This window comes from Amaranthus tricolor, chromosome 9 (assembly GCF_026212465.1).
Source record: "Amaranthus tricolor cultivar Red isolate AtriRed21 chromosome 9, ASM2621246v1, whole genome shotgun sequence".
NCBI lineage: Eukaryota > Viridiplantae > Streptophyta > Magnoliopsida > Caryophyllales > Amaranthaceae > Amaranthus > Amaranthus tricolor.
The window spans coordinates 28213894-28236308 of record NC_080055.1 but is presented as its reverse complement, the minus strand read 5'-3'; the positions used below and the strand labels follow the sequence as shown (position 1 = coordinate 28236308).

Here is a 22415-nt window from a genome sequence, read left to right as displayed (position 1 = left end):
TTGAAAAAATCTAAAGTGAACAAATAAAAAAAAATCAAAGAAATATTATTTAAGAATTTGTGTTTTACTAAATGTCATAAAACTATTTACATGTAAAGATCAATTTCTAAACGAGTCGATGAACAAAGTATTCACAAATTATATTCTTATGTTTATCATAAATAATATCATGTTAAATATTAGTGAAAACGATTTACTATAATATAGTTGCTAATTTGTTGATTATTTATGTTTTTATGTTAGAATTTTTGGCTGAAAAAAATAAATATAATTATAAAACTTGTATCATTTAAATTAACGGCTTTAATACATTGTATAATTCCCGACCTGATCTGTTGCAGGTCGGGTCAACCTGCTAATGACCCATTTAACCTGCTTTTTTTTCAGGTCATTGAACCCATATATTTCAGGTCATTTGACCCATTTGACCCATTTGACCCAAAAATTACAATATTACAAAATTACAATATAAAAACTAATTTATGGCTAACACTGTAAAACATTACAAGCTTCATCCATTAATGGAACGAACACAGTATAACATACTTTCATCCATTAATGGAGTTGAAAATCGAACACAGTACAAGCTTGAATTGAAGATCAGGAAGATTGAACTGCAAAATCAGAAAAATTGAACACAATCCAAATCAGAAAAAATCGATCAAAAAAAAATCAGAAAAATGGGAAACAAAGAAATAAATCAATAATTCTTACCTGAGTGCCGCCACAGATAAGAGGAAGGAGAAGGCACACTCTGAAGTCGCACAGAGAAGCAGCAAGCAGGAGTAAAAATGAAGCATGATTAAACACAATCTTGCAGAACATAAAGAAAAATGGAGTAAACATAACACAAACTGAAAAATCGAAAAAATCAAAAAAATCGATAAAAATGAAACAGAAAAATGAAATAAAAAACAAGATGCAAATTACCAGTTTAGTAAAAATGAAACCCCAACAAATTCGAAAAAATCGAACCCTAAATAACACAAACACGAACCAAATTATTATGAAGAATTAAAGAGAGAAGGGAGAAGAGCAGCCTCCACAGCAGAAAAGGGAGAAGAGCAGGCTGGGGTCGTGGCTGCAGCAGACGCGAGCAGAGGCAGACTAGATGTTGGTCGTTGCTGTTTGGGGAAGGTGACGCAGCCCCCTGCTGCTGCTTGGGAGGGCGGCTGCTGGTCGGGGAAAATGGGAAGGAGGCGCACGGGAAGAGAGAGGAAGAAGGAGAGAAAGGAGAGGGAGAAGAGGAGGAAGGAGAAGACGGCTTGGTCTTTGAGCGTTTAGGGTTTCGTGGGTCTTTTATACCTTTTTTTTTTAAATTATTATTATTATTATTATGCTTATTTTATTTATTTTTAAATGGGTTAAATATGGGTCGACCTGACCTGATTGACCCATTTAATAAATGGGTTAAACAGGTTTTTTTCGGGTTCAAATATTCAACCTGAACCTAACCCATTAAATAAACAGATCAGGTCGGGTTGACCCATTTAATTAATTGGGTCAAAAATCTAAACCCAAACCCGCTAATTTCTGGTCGATTTCAGATCAGGTTAGGAGGTCGGGTCAGCTTTTGCCAGCCCTAATAATTTGATAGACCGATACTACATTAAATGTTGAAGCATCTAGCAATAACTAATATGTATCCTATCTACCACCATATACACCAACTTGTTCTGTTTTCCATATTTTAGGCAGAAGATCTGTATATAAATATATTGGTGCCCCATGCTTATTTATTAATAGCTAGCATTGTGTAAAAAATCTTCCATTAAATTTTTGAAAAAATTGATGTTAATAATTTAACATTTTACTTATTTGTTGTAATAATTTCAACTTTAAATTATTTTTTAATAATTAATCTTTATTTTTAGTTTGCTGTCAGCATACTAAAAGGGTATTATAATAGTAAATTAATGGCAAAAATTAAATTATTATAAAATAAGAGATCATATTGATAGAAAACTAAAAGCAAAGGTTAAATTATTAAAAAATAATCTAAACGTGAAACTATTTACAGCGGATGGATAAAAGGTTGGATTATTCAAAATTTTTTAAAAAAATGCTAAACATATAATCTTTTTATGCGTGTGCCCATTGCCTATTATTTTCTTCATTATTTATAATCAGCATTTTGTTATTTTAGAAAATAATTCCGAGTATAAAATCAATTTTTGGACCCAAACCATCATTTTGTTTCATAGTCATACTCTATATAAACCATTTAAAACTTAGTGGGGTAGTGAACAGATTCAAACTCTTGATTAGAAGATAGAAATTTATATCATGATCGTTTTTAGCTAAATCAAAAAATTTTAATGATAATTGAAACTTTAATTTTTTAAATTATTTAAGGAATTAAATTTCTTATAAAATACCAAAAGCAGGAGAAATGCAACCATAACCCATGTGATAATAACAGATACAAGCATGATACAGCCTCTAGCTTTCATACTAGTGAAGTAATTATTTTATTTTTCAATAAATTGTAACCAAATACCAGAAATTATGTACTTCTACATAATTCATCATAATATTACTCCTCAAGTCGCTGGGTTTAATTTATTTAGTATAAATATATTTCTCTATTTAGACAATGCAACTTTGATTTCTCATCCTATATTTCTGTATAATTTCTTTTCTCTGTGTTCTCTCTCACACATTATTTTGCCCCTAAACATAAATAGAATCCAATACCCATCATGCACTTGCACATGGTATGCCTTTGTCATCCATATTTTTTTTATTACGTGTATGCAGACAATTAGTTGTTTGTTATTGATTATTAGCTATTTAATTAATTAAATTGATTTATTTAACTGAGTGACTAACTTTGACTTTTTTAATAGCTTTCAAATTAGAAAATGTGTATACCAATTATTAAGAATATATGTAGTTACTAGTTAAAATTCGTTGTTATTAATTATTAGCAGTAAATTAAAGAAAAAATGGTAAAGAAAGAGAAAAGCTAGATAATACATCCTATATAATGGTTTGGAAAATAAGAACAGTTTTTGAGCTTCATCAAACATATCTTTTAACTGTTTGATCAACTGATAAGTAAAAAGTTAAAAGTCAATCAAAAACTTAGCTGAAAATATTGTTTACCAAAGGAATTCATTATATCACTAAATATATATATATATATATATATATATATATATATATATATATATATATATATATATATATATATATATATTTTTTTTTTTTCTTTTTCTTAAAAAATAAACAAAAAACGACTTTGACTACTTCACTCCCTCCTACTTATATAAATACACCCCAATTCATCTGCCCACTTAACAAATCTCCCCTCCTTTTAATTCCTTCTTTCCCATCAATTTACTATCTACGATTTTTTTTGGAATTTCCATTATTTCCCAATAAAATCCACCATTTTTAAAAACAACTAATTATTAATGGCAAATTTATTCAAGAGAAAAAATAATAATATGAGCTATGCTTACACAAAGATAGAGAAAGAAGACCCAGAAGAAAGAAACCACAGGGAAGCACAATTTTTAATCTACAAGACATTAAAACAAGCTGATCAAGTAATTATAAGGAGATCATCATCATCATCTAAATCTTCTTGCTGGTTAAGATTAAGAATAAGCAAATTGAAAGTTAAAATTGGTAAGAGACTTTTCAAGTTAAAGAAGACTATGTTGTCTAACATGGCTAAGACTAAAATGTGTGTTTATAAACAACTTTTAGGTCATCTTAAGACAATTAAGAGCTTGTTCCGAGTTGGTAATGGCGGCGGTGGCTCGACCTCCGCCGTCATTGACAACCTTCCTCAGCTTTTGATCAATTGATCAAATGTACTTTTATATATATTTACTTTTTTTCGAAATGTGTTCGATTATAATATATTGTGTGGAAAAGTATTACTATAATAGTAAGTAGAATGAAACGGGGGTAGTATAATGTTTTGTTGGTCTAATCTTTTTGTTACCAAGTTTTCTATATATAAAAGTTTTGTTTCTATTTGCCTTTTCTCTTCATTGGCTGAGAAAAGTTATATGGAATGGAAAATCAAAATATATTGCAAGAGAAATGATAAATTTCACCATTTTCTTTGTTATTATTGTTAGGCTATGAGAATTCTTCATATAATTGTATTATGGGTTTGTTGTGTGGATATATTTACTGGGTTTATTTATGGGTAATAAACATTGACTTGCATAAACATTTAATAAGATTTACTATTTTAAAAAATCATATGGTATTAGGAGGCTTACCCACCTAATATTATATATATGCAAGTCCACACAATCCATTATTTTAGTAATATTAGATTTTTCTCATATGTAAAGTATTTCCAAGTTCAATTATTGTAACCCAAAATGGTTTGATTCTTTTTTGTGGGCCCCAATAATTCAAGGTATGACTTATGGTAACCCAAAAAATAATTAAAAATTGGAATAAATTTGTTAGTTTTTAATAGTGCAAGGGTACCATACCATGTCAGTATTATAATAATAACAATAATTGTAAAAAAGAAATTTGAGAAAATAAATTAAGTTAATTACTGCTATGAATTGGTGATGTATTGTGCACGAATTAACAATAGATTGAGATTGAGTCGGTTAAGTTAAATGAATGATGAAACTATACATTAATTACTCCAATGATTATGCTAATTAATTCCATGTCTAGTGGGATTATTTAATGGTAGGTGATTAATTAACTAAATAAACTTGTATCTAAGATTCCGATATATTCTCAGTTGCATAGTAAGTAAGTAGCACTTTTTTAAATACTCTATTCTTATTTATATTATCATTATTGTAGTTTTTATTGCATTCAAAGTTTAAAAATACTTGAGCGTTTAATTTTGTTACTTAGACTTTGTTTTATTTAGATTAAGTGAACTTATTTAAATTTATTACTACTTTGTCTAAGTTAATGTAAATTTATTTGATTTAAGCCTGATATATTGACTGAAATTTAGATTTGATTGTCATAAAATAAATGAATATTAATTAATACTATTTCCATTAATTGTTGTTTTGTCTTTCATGAGCTTTGAAGTCCAACATGGGGCCACATATGGATGGATATGTCTAGTCTTCTAATATGTCATGGCAAGATACATATACATATGATCCAAAGACATACTCCCTCCTATTCAAGCTATTAGTCTCATTTAGCTTTTTACACTTGGCGAAACAACATTTTAATATTTAATATCTTTAACTATTTTTAATTAAAAATTATAAAAAGTTGATATTAATAATCCTTGTATTGAGATGAATCAAACAAGATCCTACATGACTATATTTTACCTTATAAATTAAAAGTAAAATACAAATTAAGAATAATAAATAAATAGTGCCAAAAAAAAATAGGACTACTAGGTTGAATAGAAAGGAGTATAATTCTACTCATCCACCTAAAGAATCAGCCTCATTTTTTTTTTGTCTTTTTCAATAAATTTATTTCATTTTTGTTTTAATTATAATATACATTTTTTTTATTTCTCATCTACATTGAAAAAAAAAGATTTTTTAATAACTTTAATCAAAAAATAAGCTTTGGCCAAACTTTATTCCCAAAATAAGCGTTTTTGGCCCCAAAGCTAGGCTCGGTACGTAATCGCTGTTACTAACAGCGAGTATAAAGAAATGGTCAAAAAATTTAGTCAAGGGTAAAGTCGATGTTACTAACAACGACATATGGGTTGACTGGTCAACTATAAAGTCGCTGTTAGTAACGGCGACCTTATGCGTGCCTAAATACTAAACCAAAGGTGAAATGAGAAAGGAGGAAGAAGACTGCAGTATTTAGGCACGATCGTTGTTATTAACAACGACTTTATAGTTGACCAGTCAACCCATATGTCGCTGTTAGTAACAGCGACTTTACCCTTGACTAAATTTTTTGACTATTTCTTTATACTCACTGTTAGTAACGAAGATTATGTACCAAGCCTAGCTTTGAGGCTAAAAACGCTTATTTTGGGAAAAAAATTTGACCAAAGCTTATTTTTTGACTAAAGTTATTAAAAGGTTTTAGTTTTTTTCAAATTTTCTTTATATGATCGGTAATAATGTATGTGTTGAGGTACTCCTACAACTTTCATTTTGACTTTTAAGATCAAATATTTAAAAAACTAAGAGTCATATACATCTACTAATCATATAGACCTATCAAAATCTTATGCAATAACCAGTACTATTATACTTAGCTTAATCACTTTATCAAGTAGATTAATTAATGTCCATTTAATTATTAATATATGTGTTATAACTTATGAATGAAAGTTTAGCTATTGTTTTAAAAGGAATTATAATTTTGTTGTGATAATGTAGTAGGAGAGTTGGAGATAATATAATGTAATTATGTTGCTAATTATCATTGATTGTTTTTTTTTATTATGAGTAGAAGTAAGAAAAGCTATGGAAAAGGATGATCAAGAAGAAATTAGAAGATCATTATTACAAAGAGCAAAAAGTGTAATATCCATTATGCATTATAAATTTTATCAAATGTGATAATTTCATAAGTGAAAAGATTCAAAAATCAAAATAAGTAATTTAATGGATAATATTAATATCTACAAGAGGCAATAACACAGCCAATAACCACGAAATCATCGCTAGGCCCAACCACCAAACACCACCAACCGTAACTCTAACAATTTTTGTTTCTTTAATTTTTTCAGGTACAAATTTAAAAGGAGACACAAATTAATTATTCTCAAATTTCTAGATATTATATTAAAACAAATGAAAATTGTTTAGGGAACTTGGAGAAGGATTGATTGAAATTTTTTGTTTCATAAAGAAATATTTCAGATGGTATGAAAGTTTCTCTTTTAAAGTAAAAATTTAATTTATCATTATGAAGAATGAGAAAGTGAGATTCATCCACTTATCAGACACTTACTCTATATATATATATATATATATATATATATATATATGATATTATTACTTCTTTAATACTTCTAACTTTAAAAATTTTTTTGGTCTTTTTATCCATAACATTGCACCCCTTACTAAATTAAATTTTCAATCTTTAGACGACATCCCTTATGATCTATTCTCAGGTTCGGTCCAATAAATTAATTCTTTAACATGATATCAGAAGCCAATGTGACGTATGTCACATGTTCAAATATCATCCACCCCTCAATCAATTGAAATATTTTACATCATATTTCTAACCCAAAGGTTGTATTATTATTTGGATAGAATATACCCATTTTAGATTGAAAAATGATGGATATCCATAATTCTATATCCTACCTCATTACCATGTTTTTTAGAGTAAATGAATTCTATATCCATAATTGCACAATAATATAACATGCACATTAATCATTATCATTATTATAGCATACAATCAATATAAACTCTTGGAATCTAAAGCTAGCTAGATAATTATGCTATCTTAATCACTGAGATTCATATGATTGATTGCACAAATAAATAACTTAATAATAATAATAATAATTAAACCCAAAAAATACCCTTTGTTTTATTTATTTTTTAATTTTTTTTTTTACATAATCGCTCAATTGATCTATTATGAGTATCTCCATATGAACAAAGAAAAGGTAGACATTAATTCATAATTTGTGGCACGTTACCTAATATTTTACTATCTGAATTTTTTTAAAAAAAAATTCATAAAGTATTAGCGAGCAACAGCTAGCTTAATGCCAGCCTTACAAGTTACAACTTTGAATGATCTGATCCAACATCACAAAATGATTCCCAATAAGAATAGTGTTAGGACTTAGGAAGGCCTAACGATACGTAAGTGGTAGTCTCAAAGTATCAAAAATGATTAAATATTATGACTTAAAAATGTACTAATAAATTTTGTGTATTTACGACTTGTAAGTATTAAGTTAAAATGTTTCAAGCATAAAACTAATGCAAATAACAATATACAAAGATGTAAGGTGTAATTTATTATTAATTTAGGCTATTGTATTTTATTATGAGTTTAAAGAATTAAAGAACTTAAAAAAAAACTTAAAGAAATTATGTCAATAGAGTATTAAGTTAGAAAACTACTTTCTTTAATTGAGAGGATTTCAAACCCCTTGGATTAGGTTGATCATGATGAGGAATATGAATCAAATGTGAAGTTTTCAAAAAGTGAACTTACAGTTTTTTCCTTTAATATTATTAATTAGTATAATGATATTATTTACAATCTTTAGGATTGTACATAAAAATTAACAGATTCTATTTATTATTAATAATTCTACATAATAATATTTTTGTAGTAATTTTAAATTTCCAAGAATGAATAAATGATAAATAATAAAATATAATTATGAATCTTATGTTTTTAAAGAAAAAAATAAAATAAAAAATACAATATTTTTTCTTATTAAAAAAATACAAAATTATTTCTTATATACAATCCTATGTTTGTATATACATTTTCTTATTATTAATTCAATAGTAGTTATTCATAAAAAGAAATTTTAAAATAAGAGAGAAATGAAAGGCTATTTTAATTTTATTTCATTATCCCCAATATTTGAAGTGACTTGCAATGAGAGGTAAAAGTTATTCTGATAAAAACCATAAATTAAATCAATCTAAATCGAATAAGAAGTATGATTTGGACATATTTAATTTTAGTTTGAATTTGAATTATTTGGTTTTGATTAAGTTTGAGCCTACTACAACTCGATAACCGAAAAACTTGTGCAACTTAGCATGCAAAAAATACTTTTATTGACGATGATAACTTAAGTGTTCTTGCAATAAAAAAAAAAAGCCTTTATTCAATAATACAAGTTTCATATTGTCTTCACTATTTTTGTAACAATGATTAAAAACCTTTTTGGTTTACTATTTTAGCTTTTTAAAATTGTTTTGTAGTTTAATTTGTTATTTCGTTGAAATTTAATTTAGATTGCACTGAAAAGTCTAAACCAAATACATTTAGCTTAATTTGAATTGAATTATAACAAATTTTTGTTTGAATAATCAAAAAGCAAATTAAATTAAATTAAATTTAATTGCATAATTAAACAAATCTACAAACTGAACATTCACCCCTACTTGCGCGTGGAAGACCGATGAGATTCGGATATTGAAAGGCCAATGTTGAGCTTTTACAAACTTTCCGCTTTAAACGAGATTATTTGGATTCTCAAGCACGTCTACGGACTACTTAGTACTTCTCTTAATTTCAGATTTTTAAATTTAAATTAAAAATGGTTTAAAATTTAGCAAATTACTTCCACATTCCCAAAAATCCCATTCAAATCGAATAAATTGACGAAGAAAATTGGAAGTCTTTGTCAATTCTCCCCTTTTTGTCCCAATCTTCTCCATTTGCTAGGGCTCTTATCTTTGCTAATCGAATTTCCATTATTGGTAAGTCATCTTCTTTTTCCGTCGATTTCGATTATTATAGTTGTTAGAATTATAATGATTTTTGATGCTACTATAATCTAGCTTCATTTGTTCGTTGATGAATTTTTTGTGGTTTTTTCTTATCATTTTTTGAATTCGTGTGTTGTAATCTTTTCTGTCATTTGCTATTGAGTTGATTATGATAATTGTTTAATTTGTTTAAGTTTTGCTCGATAATGTGATGGAGAGAAGGTAATTGAGGATTTTATGAGTTTGTATTCAAGTTTTATAGCTTGACTTCTGTTCAGCATTAATATATTTGATAATATGCGTAATTGATTGTTTAGCTTAATATTTGATTTAGGAATTTTGATGGTTATTGGTGTAAATTGTTTAGAAATATAGGAGGATGCTTTTTGATTTTGTTCCTTTGTTTAGGCAGAAAACTTTGTTGAGTTACCAGACGACAGATACCAATATAATTCAAGGTAAAATGAGTGTTGTTGGGTTTGATATTGGAAATGAGAATTGTGTTGTTGCTGCTGTGATACAAAGGGGGATTGATGTGTTGTTAAATGAGGAATCGAAAAGGGAGACACCAGGTGTGGTATCATTTGGGGAGAAGCAGAGGTTATTTGGTTCTGCAGCTGTTGCTTCTGCGACTATGAATCCTACATCTACTATCTATCAGGTGAAAAGACTGTTAGGTCGGAGATTCGATCATCCTAAGGTTCAAGATGATTTAAGGTTGTTCCCCTTTGGGACTTCTGAGGGTCCTGATGGTGGTATTTTGATTCATGTACAATATTTAGGGGAGCAACATAATTTTACTCCTGTGCAACTGTTGGCAATGCTTTTTTCACATTTGAAGCAGACAGCCGAGAAAAGTTTGGAAGCACCTTTTAAAGATTGTGTGATTGGAATACCCTCTTACTTTACTAATTTGCAGCGGTGCCTTTATCTGGATGCTGCTGCTATTGCAGGTCTTAAGCCTATAAGGTTGCTGCATGATTGCACAGCTACTGCCCTCGGTTATGGGATTTACAAGACAGACTTCTCTGACAAGGGCCCATCCTATGCTGCCTTTGTTGATATTGGACATTCTGATACTCAAGTTGCAGTTGTTGCGTTTGCACCTGGACACATGAAAGTACTTTCTCATGCCTCTGACAGTAACTTAGGGGGTCGAGACTTTGATGAGGTGCTCTTTCGTCACTTTGCAGGGCTATTTAAGCAGAACTATAACATTGATATTTATTCTAGTCGCCGAGCTTGCATTCGGCTCCGGTTAGCTTGTGAGAAATTGAAGAAGGTCTTGAGTGCAAACCTTGAAGCACCGCTTAACATTGAGTGCTTGATGGATGAGAAAGACGTGAAAGGCTTTATTACAAGGGATGAATTTGAAAAGCTCTCGTCAGATCTTTTGAAGGGGATAGCTGAACCATGTCAAAAAGCTCTGATAGATTCTGGTGTCGCAGTTGAGAAGATTCAGTCTGTTGAGCTTGTTGGTTCAGGATCGCGAATACCAGCCATTACCAGAGTTCTGTCATCAGTTTTTGGAAAAGAACCTAGTCGCAAGCTAAATGCCAGTGAATGTGTTGCTCGTGGTTGTGCACTGCAATGTGCTATGTTTAGTCCAAACTTTCGCGTGAAAGATTACCAGGTTTGCAACTTTTCTGACTTATATTCTTTCACTTTATCTCTCATTGCTCATACTTTTATTACAATAATTCAACGCATGGTCAAAGATTCCTTTTCTTGTATAGAAAGTTGCCTTAGGTGATTTTTTGCTTTCAACATATTGTGTAAGGTATTATGATATTTCTTCCTTTAAAGCTTAACAATAATTTGATGTGTGTACAATGTGAGATTAAATGTCTCGAAGATACTGTCATCTTTTCATCTTGTGGCTGACCATCATTATGTGGAATTCTAGAATAGGAGTCACTTTGTAAGCCTCCCTCCGATTATTGGTAGTACAAAATTCATCTCCCTGCTTCAGATGCAATATTGTTGCAGTTGCTGCTGCTGTGGACATATTCTACAATAGTTTAGTCCTACAATTACTTTTAGCAAGAAATACTAAAGGGGATGGAGTTGATTAGCAGCTCAGGCTCAATTTTTATTGAATATCTTGTTACCATATGTTTCATCCATAGTCAATAGATTCGAGTGGCTTCCTCAGCCTTTTTCGTTTTCTTCATTTTTTTCTATGTGTGTTTTTGGGAGTTATGTTGAGTTGTTTTTTCGCTTATTCCTTCTCATGTCGTTGCTGTAACATATTTATTATTATTACACATATCACTCATCTGTATTTCTGACCTGGAAGCCCCGTGGAATGTGGAACCTTAGAAGCCTATTTTTGAATGGTTATTTTTCAAATTTTGCTCTTACGGAAACGGAGGTTACTACTTCACTTAGTGGTAAAACAATTGGCGTAGAATATGAGTAAAACCTCTCCCATTACATTATGCAACCCCCTTTATGTAACCTGTTTGAGAATTGTCGCGACTTTAAATCCTGTTGTATAACGGTGTTTGAATTTTCACAGTCAAAACATCGCGTTGATCATCACGTAACGTGTAATGCCGCTATTTCACCTTCACTACAATATTTCACTGCTACAACGTTACTTGATCAAAGCACATTAACTTTTATTAAAATCACTAAATTTATAGTTACTTGTAATTTTAGTTCTTAAACAAAAGTATCAACTACTAAGTTAATTAATATACACTAATAGTATATCATATACTGCTATTATAATAGCTATGGGAATATCATTGCATAATAGATGTAGTTCAACAGCAATAATACAATTGTAAGTTCAAAACTTCCCTTATGCAATTTTTTAATACATACCGCATCGGCCGCAGTTCCTGTTCTTACTCTTTTATAGCTGTTTTTTGCGACAATGCGACTGCTTTTTGCAAATGCGTCTGTGATTGCCTTTTTTTTTGCATGATGAGTAGCCCAACTTTTAAAATATTCTAATTTCTGAGCTATAGTTTTCATACAATTGATTTCTATTGACATTCATGGTCTACTCTTCCTCTAAAGTAAGAAAATCATTTAGAAAACAGTTCAAATGACACTCTTATGGGGTTCAAAACTATGGGTGTATTGCCAAGGAAGTTAAGTGGGCTGTTGGCTGGACTTTTTGGAATGAATAAGAATGGAGTTCCATTTATATTAGGATGGAGTTTTTGAGATTGAAACTTAATACCTAATGGTTTCTAACTCCTTGGATCTAATATCTTCAACACATTTGTTTCCGATTACCCCAACGCTATTAAATGACTCTTATTTAGGGTGGGTTTAGAAGAGTCGGATGTACGCATCCTTACCTTGTTAATGATAAAACTAACTATCATAATGCAAAATAATGTCATGTCATATTGTATTGGCCATATCGTAAAACTTCTCAAATTTATTGAATTTTATACCCATCGTAAAGGGGTTATTAATCACGTTTTTGGCCATTTCAAGAGATATTTCATGGTTGAGGCCAATATTTGGCTATACGACAACCACATTATCCCTATTAATGCATCATCGTGTCCGTTAACCCAAATGTAACCATTTTCGCAGTTTTGCACCATGAGTACCTACAAAGCAACTATCCTTAATTTGTTAGCTTCTCTCCCAGAGACCCAAATTCTACTCTTATTGAGTTGTGATAGTTATTATTCTAAAATCAGAAAATATGTTATCTAGTGTTTTATTTTCATTGCGAAGTCTCAATCTTCTTCATAATGTTGTCAACATTGATTAGTTTTCGATAGTGCTTAATATATTTTAATTTATGTATGTGTTGGGCTAAAGGCTCGATGCCCAAGCATTGTTTTGTTTATATGGTTTGGGTATGTTTTTGCTTTTTGATGACACTTACTCTTTTCATGATTTTCCTTTCAATTTTAGGTGGAGGATTCTCAACCATTCTCCATAGGTTTTTGTTTACTTGAGGATGGCCCCATACATGCACTTCCAAATGGTGTATTATTTCCTAAAGGTCACTCAATTCCTAGCGAAAAGGTGCTTACAATGTGTAAAAGCAGTGAATTTCAAATGGAAGCCTTCTATGTTGATGAACATGAATTACCTCCAGGTGTATCTCCAAAAATCAGCATTTTTAAGGTATATTATGGGCTACTAATATTTTTTTCCTTTAATATAATGGACTATATTAATATTATTTATTTTGATCATGTCCTTTTTATTAAAGTGAACCTGCACATGATGTTCATTATCAAGGGACAATTGAAAACAAACTTTTTGTTATCATAATAAGGCTATGTTGCATACAATGACTCTTACAAACCAGGTCTTGGGGAGAGTTATTTAATGACATTTAGGTAATGAAATGTGGACATGTGGTGATCCTGCAAATTTTTTTTATTAGATATAATAAAACTCAATTGGCAATTTATGTTGGATTTGAAGTACTTTCTTCGTTCTTATTTAGTCTTCCTATTTTCCACAAATGGAAATTTTACAAATTTCTCATTATGAATCTTTTTTATTTTAAGATATCTTTTTAGACAAAAGTTACCTCATTTGTTTAACACATTAAACTAAACAACATCAGATTTACTTTTTAAACCCTCAAAATTTACTTCATCTTTCATATTATTGGTACCCCTTAATAGATATATCCTTCCATTGTTAGCGTCCGTATTGGTAAGTACACTATGACAAATGAAGTGAAAGACTAGATTTTCCAAGTTGGTGTGAAATTAATAAAAAAAGTTTAGTTCCTTGAGCTCAAAATGTAGATATAATTGGTATAATCTAACAATGAACTTAATTGGCGTAGAGCACTATTGGTTGTGCACAATCGTGCTTCATGCGATGAGTCCCATGAACATGTTATTGATGATATCATTATACTACATTTTAATATTTGTAATATATGAATTTTATCATGATGTATGTTACTTAATAAATAAGCCTAAATTGGTTGTTACTTTATGCCCTTTAATTCTTCATGATGTTGGTATTAAGACCATTGCCAATGGTGAAAAAAACACCCATGGCATGATTAAAATCTACAAAAAGGGGGAAGATTATGGTTGCCAATGGTGTGTTATTTTCACCGATGCCATGAGTAAATGGAAGAATACTCATTTCATGGGTAAATTTTCACCTCGACCCACGTGAAAAAAAAGTCCTCTACGAATTATATAATTTATTTTTTGATTTATATATCAAATAAATAAAAATTTATACCAAGATTCTTTTTTTTTCTCCTCTATAAACAGACCTATTTTGCATACATTTATTGCAAAAAGGATCAATTACCAACAGTTTCAAAGTTTTTTTTTTACAAACAACAACCTTCAAATTATCAAACACAACATCGATACAGCCATATCACCGGATGACCTGCTAAGTGACCGTTGACCAAGGTAAATAACCTGTGACTTTCAATTAAACTCATTAATCTAACCTAATTACCCAATTACCCCCAATTAAACCCTTCTTCCCCAACCTCTCTCTACCCTTCCCAATCACCACCATGCCCCCCACCCCAACACCATCACCACCATTTCTCAGCTGTCAAGGTATTATCTCTTCAAGACTATTTTCCAAAACTCTTTTTTTAGTTCACACATTTTCAGATCTATTCTATTCAATTGGAGATTGGAATGAACCCTAAGATTTCTAATCTTCCAGTTTAATGCAGACATTAGAGCAGTCATACAGACATACAATCATCTCAATTATATTCTTCTTCACTAATTACAACAGTTGTTCGAACAATTGAATTAAAAATGAATGCATTATTTTCATTTCTTATTTTGTTGTTGAATAGCACTTATTCTAAGTTATTGTTCAATAAGACTAAGATGAACCATTGATTCTTCCTCAATATTACATCATGTACTAAGTGACGGCTAGTTTTATTGAACTTGAATCCTGATGCACTAAGATAGACCTTTTTTACCTGTTCTTTTTTCTTGGATTCAACTTAGGTTTGGAATTAATGGTAATGATTTTAGGTTGTTGATGGTAATCCTTTAATGAAGCAAGTTTCATATTCTCTCCTCAATTACCCATTTCTAATTCTAAACCCTCTACCCCTAAATTGTTCCCTTCAAAGGTTAAAGGATTAAGGGAAGAAATTTCTTAATTATTGAAATTCTTAAATCCCTTAAAATTCTTTTCTTGCATCTGATTAGTTAACATCTGAGAGGAAATTATTGTTCAAAGAGAATAAATTGATGGATAAATGTCTTCTTTAAAGTTCAAGCTTAAAGAATTGAAGACCCAAAAGGATGATACTGAACAAGAGTGAAAGAGATTGGTGAAAGAGTTGGGTTTAGACATCCATTGTTTGATATTTGATGACCTAATTTTACTTGATGTTTTCAAAATTTATTTTGATTTGAAGTTGATTGGGTTACGGTGAATTCAGAGGAAACAATCAAGTTACCTTAGCTGTGTTATGGTAGACCTTTAATGGGGTTTTAATGGTAATGGTGGTGGTGGTGATGGGGGTGGGGGTGGGGGAATGGTGGTGATGGGGGTGGGGGTGGGGGAATGGTGCTGATTGGAAAAGGGTAGAAAGTGGTTGGAGAAGAAGGGTTTAAATGGGGATAATTGGATAATTAGGTTAGATTAATATATTTAATTGAATGTCAAAGGTCATTTCCTTGGTCAACGGTCATTTAGCAGGTCATCCGGTGAAGTGGCTGTATCGCTGTCGTGTTTGGTAACTTGAAGGTTGTTGTTTGTAAAAAAAAAATTTGTTGCTGTTTATTTGAAAATGACTAAATTTCAATGCTATAGTTGGTAATTGATCCTTACAAAAAAATCATTCTTTTTCCTTGAAAGAAAGTGAATAGTAATGAGTTTTTTGATCATGAGTGGGGTAGGGTAGATTTTTTAAACATTAGATGGTCAAAAAAAATCACGAGATGAGAATTTTGGTGGGTATTTTATCCACCATTGGTGACGCTCTAAGGCTTTGGTATTGATTTGTCTTCAAGCAAGATTTCTTCTCTATAATTATAACTTGTATAATCGCATTTAAAATCTGTGCAATATATTTCCCTCAATTGGTTAAATTATTGTGATTGTTGGCGTAAACCTCTTTCTCACTTGGATTTTGCATCATTGTTATTTACATAATCTTGAAACTTTCTCTTTTTAAACTCAATGTTATATTTTTTAGAATATTCTTTTCTCTTAGACAATTAAATTTGAATACTAGAATAAAATTAGGTGCATTTAGGTAAGAGTGAAGATGCTAGAGTGAAGATGTTTCTCACTGGTTGATATAAGATGTTTCTCATAAATTAGGTGCATTTAGGTAAGAGTGAAGATGCTAGAGTAAAATTTATTAGTTAAATGCAAAGTATTTGATGCTTTTGAATCGTAAGTATACTTGATAATGAATATCCTATTTCTTTCTTCTTTGTCTTTTATTTCTTTGAGCTGGGGGGCTGCACTGGAGGGCATGATGAAAAGTTGAGGATATTTAAAGGGAGTCGATTATGGCTGTCAACCTTATTGCTTTAACTAGGAATTTTGTGCTGGCATTGGTTTGGGATGAGAACGAGTCTGTACAGTCCTAATTTATGCAAACTTGCACATGTTATTGTTTTTGTTGTAAAGTGCGTAAGGTTCATTGAGGCGCAGTGCCAGCCCAACCAATCTACTCATATGTCCTGATTTTCTTTATGCACTACTCGATCCTCGTGCCTTAAAACCAAGGTTGTTCTTGGAGGGTATGATCTCTGGCTGCCATGCAAGAGTTACTAGTTGTTTGGCAGTGTTAAAATTGGTTGTACTATGCAACTATCTGTTATTTGTTCTGTTTAATACACATTTTCAATTTGACAAGCATTTGGGGTGGTTTGGAGATTCATGCTTTAGCATATAATATATCTAAAGTAAACTAAAAACAACAGTAAAGTTTATTTAGCCTTTGGGATTGGAAAATTGCCAAACTTCTGAACAGTCATTTTCCTACTACTATTGCCTATATCTTCATAGATCTTTTGTGGTTTAATAATGACATTCTCAATGCTTTCTTGTGCAGATTGGTCCTTTTCCGGTGGCTGATACTGAAAGTGCTAATGTGAAGGTGAAAGCTGTTCTCACTCTAGATGGGACAGTCACTTTACAATCTGCCTTTGTGAGTTTTTTTAAAAACTTTTCTGAATCCAGAATGTACTACAATACCCTTCTATGCACAGGGTGTTATATGGATAAGAAGAAAGGTTGGAGAGCTAGGATCAACTCAATCTTCTTCCATCCGTGATACTCCCTTGCTCTGAGGGCTCTCTACTCATTTATCATGGGGACTTATTATATCAGTGTAACAGCTTGTAGGGGGCTCTGTAGACGAACCAGTTATGAGAAGCAACCCAGACATATCCTCGGGATCGATGGAAGCAGAATTTGAGAATCAATCTCCCGATGCAGAAATCAGTGCTGTAGATAAGCATTTTGCATCCAAGCCATTTTCAGCATCCTATGTGAGTTGATGCCGTTTTTGAACTACGATATTTAATTGGAAATGATTTGTTATGATTGACTTTGATGCAAAATTTGTTTATTTGTCTCCATCCCATAATTGAGTTCCTTGGCATTGGTGTTTGGCCCATGTAACACTATCTCTTCGTTTAGTAGCAAGTCAAAGTGCTGGTATAGTGTAATACTGTAATTATACTTTCTAATGTGATTTTGGAAGGAAATCACATGTCAATTTCTATGGTAGCGCATATCTATATTCAAACACGCTTTTTTAAAAATAAATTCATTACCGTTGATGTTGAATTGTTGATTGCCATTGGAAAAGATGGTGTTAGGTGATAATTGAAACTTCGACACATTTTTTGCCTAAGTTAAACTACCATGGGGTTTTCCTTGCAAATTTGTGAAAAACTTATTACCTTACCACCTGTTATTAGTGGCTACCAAATGAGGCATATGGTCATGTTATTAGGCTTGAGTGAACTGTCTATCCAATCTTAGGCCTTGAAATTCTCTCAAGATCAATACAGTGGAATCATATAATATTTTTTGTTGAATTTATTTTTAGGTCTCTGAATTAATTTGAACTGGATTTTCAAAGCTCTTGTCCCCTGGGGTAGTAACATGTACTTTAGAACTTGTTTAATTGACTGTATTATCTTAGACTGCATGTTCTACTAAGACTGTCACAATGGATGATGTAAAAGAGATTTTAGTTTGTTTTGTTTCCTTGTTTTAGAATTTTATATCAATGTATACTGCTTGTTTTCAATGCTCTCAGAAGTGATGGCATATCTTTGTTCCTTCTTTTATTTTTGTCACATTGTAAATAAGGTGAAAATTCTACAGTGGTACCTTTTTATGACTGCAGTACCATGTATATTTTGATTGCACCTTCACTAGTGTTATTTGATTAGTTTGGATTGGATTGTATACATCTTGATAATTGTGGTAGAATCCACTGGAAGTGATTGATGTTTGTTGTAGTGGTTTTTTTCAGCCTGATCATATTTACACCAGGGTCTAGGATGCTAGGTCTTCTCCTGAGAAGGAGCTATACTGTAGCTAAACTATAATGCTGATACAACAGTTCTTTTTATTTTTTCTAGAATCACAATAGGAAGGATAAAACCATGGCTCGGTTGGCATTACCAATTGATGAGTGTGTATTAGGTCGCACAACTGATACAGAATTTCTAAAAGCTACAGAAGCTGCACTAGCCGATCAGGACTACAAGGTTGAGCAAGCCAAAGAGAAGAAAAACACCCTTGAGTCTTATGTGTATGAAACTCGCAATAAGGTAGAGCTTCGAATTTCCATGTTTCTTTTGTTATTGACTTGCTGCATTCTGGTTGAAGCATCATTAATTTCCTATTATACATAATTTATACTTTGCAACGGTTTTATTTTTGCGAGTGTAATTTAGCATTTCAGCTTTCTGTGCTTGCTTTATCTACTGCATTTTCTTTGGGGTAAGTATGAACTTTTGGTAGCTAAATGAACACATGGATAAACATAGACGTTGCTTTTGTATTTCCTTTTGAGATAAGAAATATGTTTGTATGTGTACAGCATGATTTTATAGTAGTACTTTTTAAAAATGTTGTATATTTCTATAATTGTGGGGGTCTTTTGGCATAGTATTTGTAAGCAGTGTTAAGGGATAGGCTAGTGGTTAGGCTTAGTCTAAACGCTAGTTGGAAAAAAGCATGAAGGGGGTTTAGTAAGGTAGTGGAGTATGTAATATTCTTATTTTTTATCGGTGCAAGGCGCACACCTTTCATGGGCAAGACGCACTTTTACTTTTTAATTTGAAAGATAACTCAAAGAAAAGCTTGCCTAGGTAGGAACCCGCTTAATGTCATTGAGATGATGAAATTTTTTTTGTTTTTATTTTATTTATTTTTTTTTTCTGTTATATTAGAACAATAACTAAGCTGTGTACTTCCATAGATTTTGAGTACATACAAGGATTATACTTCAGAGCCAGAAAAGGCAGCCATCTGTGAGAAGCTACAGCAGACCGAGGACTGGCTTTACGAGGATGGAGTTGATGAATCTGCACATGTTTATGCTGACAGGCTGCACGATCTTAAAAAGGTTGTTTGTAGTTCAATTCTGATCTGACACAATAATTACCACTTGTAATGTGCTGAACCCTTTCTTTTTTTGGTAGTTGGTGGATCCAATCAAATACCGCTATAAGGAAAACGAGAGCTGGCAACATGCAGTGAATACTGCGGTTGACACGATAAAAGAATGTCAGATAGCTGCACGATCACTTACAGACAATGAAAAAGAAACTGTATGGTTCTACGGGAATTTGTTAAATATCAACTATATTAGTAATAAATAAACAATTGAGCTATTGCTTTCTTCTGAAATTTATTTTATGTTGTGTTAGGTTCTAGCTGAATGCACTAATTTGGAACAGTGGCTGAGAGGCGCAACTCAAGAGCACGATTTGCAGCCCAAATATGATGATCCAGTGATATGCTCAAGAGACATTGAAGAAAGTGCAAAAAAATTACGAGAGTAATGTCTTTGTTGTTTTGCTTTCTTCTACTATCTTTTTAGTAAGGCTTTTAGTATAATAGGGCATCTCTGTAGGATAAATGAGTGCTTTAAGAGCAATTGACTTGAATGAGCTTTGATCTTGGTTCATATCTTGATAAAACATGACATCTGCTGCCCATTTTTACAGAGGAGCACATGTTCCGTAATCCTTAATGTGCCCATGGTTGCAGCGTTTCTCAATATGCTTCATCTTAAATTCTTAATCAAGATAACCTAATCAATAATAAGATTGTAATATTTAAAGCTGCTTGTCATGGCGCTTTTAAGTTTGCGGCTAAAGAGGCATGCTGCATGTTCTCTGATGACTTGTGGGCTGAACTAGTTTTTCAAATTTGGTGAGGGATAGGCATGATCAGTAGACGAAGTCATCCATGGTTGCACACCTTGAAACTTGCGTTTCATATGCTGGGCATAGAGACTAAATTTTTCTAATCATCTTTATTGCTTGTAAACTACCAACTTATTTGGGGTTTCCCTGCTTGAAGTGATGTCTTCTTTTGAATTTGTTAACGATGTTTTCAATCGGCTTAATGTCAGCTGTCAAGTGTCAATGGTTACAGAAACCGAACTTTGAAACTCACCGCCTCCTTTGAGGTGTCATGTAGTGTATTTTTCTTTTTGAGTGGGTAGTATTCGTGTTCTTTAAGCTGATTAGTTATTTCTGAATCAATGACAGGTTTTGCAGGCACAAATTAAATGCAAAAGGTTATCATGGTGGATCAGACGATAACGCATACTCAGATCACAAGAGCAAAGGAGATGACATGCAAGTAGATTAACGTCCCATTCCACTTAACATTATGGCCGTACTCAAATGATTACGGTCAGCATGAATCTCTTTTTTCAGGTCTTTGGCGAAGTATTATTAACCTGTGTGGCTTTTACACAGTAGATCCAATCAGAAGTCCATGATTTACGATTGTACAAACAGTTAACTCAATCCAACATTCCTAGCCACCGCTACAACAAGGCAAAGAAAGCGCTAAACGTAGCCTATTTTAGCCACGCGATGTCACAAACATGTATACTTGCGTGTGCCTTGATGAGTTATGATGAGTTAGAAACATTCATATAGTATCTTCGGATATCTGTCTTTTTCTATAGCATAGCTATTGTTACCAATGCAATTTTAGTGTGCCGTTTCTTGATACATACATTAGATACATTTTGTCTTCGACCGCCATTTTGTTCGTTGATGTAATCTTATTTTATAAGTAATTAATCTTTGAGTATATTGTGTCGGGAGATTGACTGTGGTGTTGACTGTTGACATCTTTCGTATTAATTTTGTGCATTGTTTTGATATTGAAGTGCGAATAATAATCATCCGTTACCCTGTAGCCTTTTGGGGTTAAATTGGCCGCTTTCCTCTGGCACTACCTCTTAAGGGAGTATGGGTATACATTGTTCGTCACATTTCTTCACTCAGATCCTACTTTCGAGCGGGATATTGGATTGATGATGATGTTAGCCTGCCATGCCCCTCTGTATCTTCCCTCTTTACCTCTTTCATCTTCCTCTACCATTCCGTCAGTTCTGTTGTAATTGTAAAATTTGTTTTGTGGTTTGGGGATTGGCTTGATTCACAATGTTGAGTAAATTCTTATGTATACTCTTGTATCTTAACGGGATTTCTTCATTTTTATTAAAAACACCGACAGAATAGTGTATTTATTGAATCAAATTAATTTAAATAAGTTTAAAATTAAAAATAAGAGAATTGATTTTATCTCGATTGGAGTAAATTTAAAAAATTAACAGTAAAATTAAATATTAAAAAATTTATTGTTTTTGAACCAAAAAGCCTTATATTGCCGTCAATACAAGAATATGCCACTATTTACATTTTGTTGGAAGAAAATTGACATTGTGCAAAAGCTAATGCACACATAAATTGCTCTCTAGTAAACTGAAATAAAAGAAATGAGGCTAGAAGTGGTCATTTTATGATTGTAGATTTATAATTAATCGTTTTAAGGATTAGTGATATACATTGAATCAACCAAATAAAAATTATC

The 22415-nt window shown here is 31.6% G+C and overlaps 2 protein-coding genes and 1 long non-coding RNA gene across 5 annotated transcripts; 2 read left to right on the top strand and 1 right to left on the bottom strand.

Moving 5' to 3' along the window:
* Positions 1-285: 285 nt before the first annotated feature.
* LOC130824117 (uncharacterized) lies at positions 286-1259 on the bottom strand. Its single transcript, XR_009046678.1, has 3 exons — positions 931-1259; positions 715-813; positions 286-614 (listed from the first exon to the last, which is right to left on the bottom strand). It is a non-coding gene; the product is annotated as an uncharacterized LOC130824117 (long non-coding RNA).
* A 2031-nt stretch (positions 1260-3290) lies between these two features.
* Positions 3291-3922, top strand: LOC130823669 (uncharacterized). The gene has a single exon (XM_057688395.1). The coding sequence runs from the start codon at positions 3420-3422 to the stop codon at positions 3816-3818; it is 399 nt and encodes a 132-aa protein (XP_057544378.1). The 5' UTR covers positions 3291-3419; the 3' UTR covers positions 3819-3922.
* LOC130823668 (heat shock 70 kDa protein 16) lies at positions 3562-21623 on the top strand. Of its 3 annotated transcripts, none has more exons than XM_057688394.1 (10): positions 3562-3636; positions 9774-10998; positions 13257-13472; positions 17383-17478; positions 17669-17821; positions 18929-19120; positions 19774-19920; positions 19997-20125; positions 20225-20355; positions 21074-21623. In XM_057688394.1, the coding sequence occupies exons 2-10, from the start codon at positions 9829-9831 to the stop codon at positions 21174-21176; spliced, it is 2337 nt and encodes a 778-aa protein (XP_057544377.1). In that variant the 5' UTR covers positions 3562-3636; positions 9774-9828; the 3' UTR covers positions 21177-21623. The 3 variants fall into 3 exon arrangements, with proteins under 3 accessions (XP_057544377.1, XP_057544376.1, XP_057544375.1); XM_057688393.1 differs by lacking the exon at positions 3562-3636 and adding an exon at positions 9017-9356 and having other exon boundaries at positions 9778-10998; XM_057688392.1 differs by lacking the exon at positions 3562-3636 and adding an exon at positions 9018-9356.
* Positions 21624-22415: the final 792 nt, after the last annotated feature.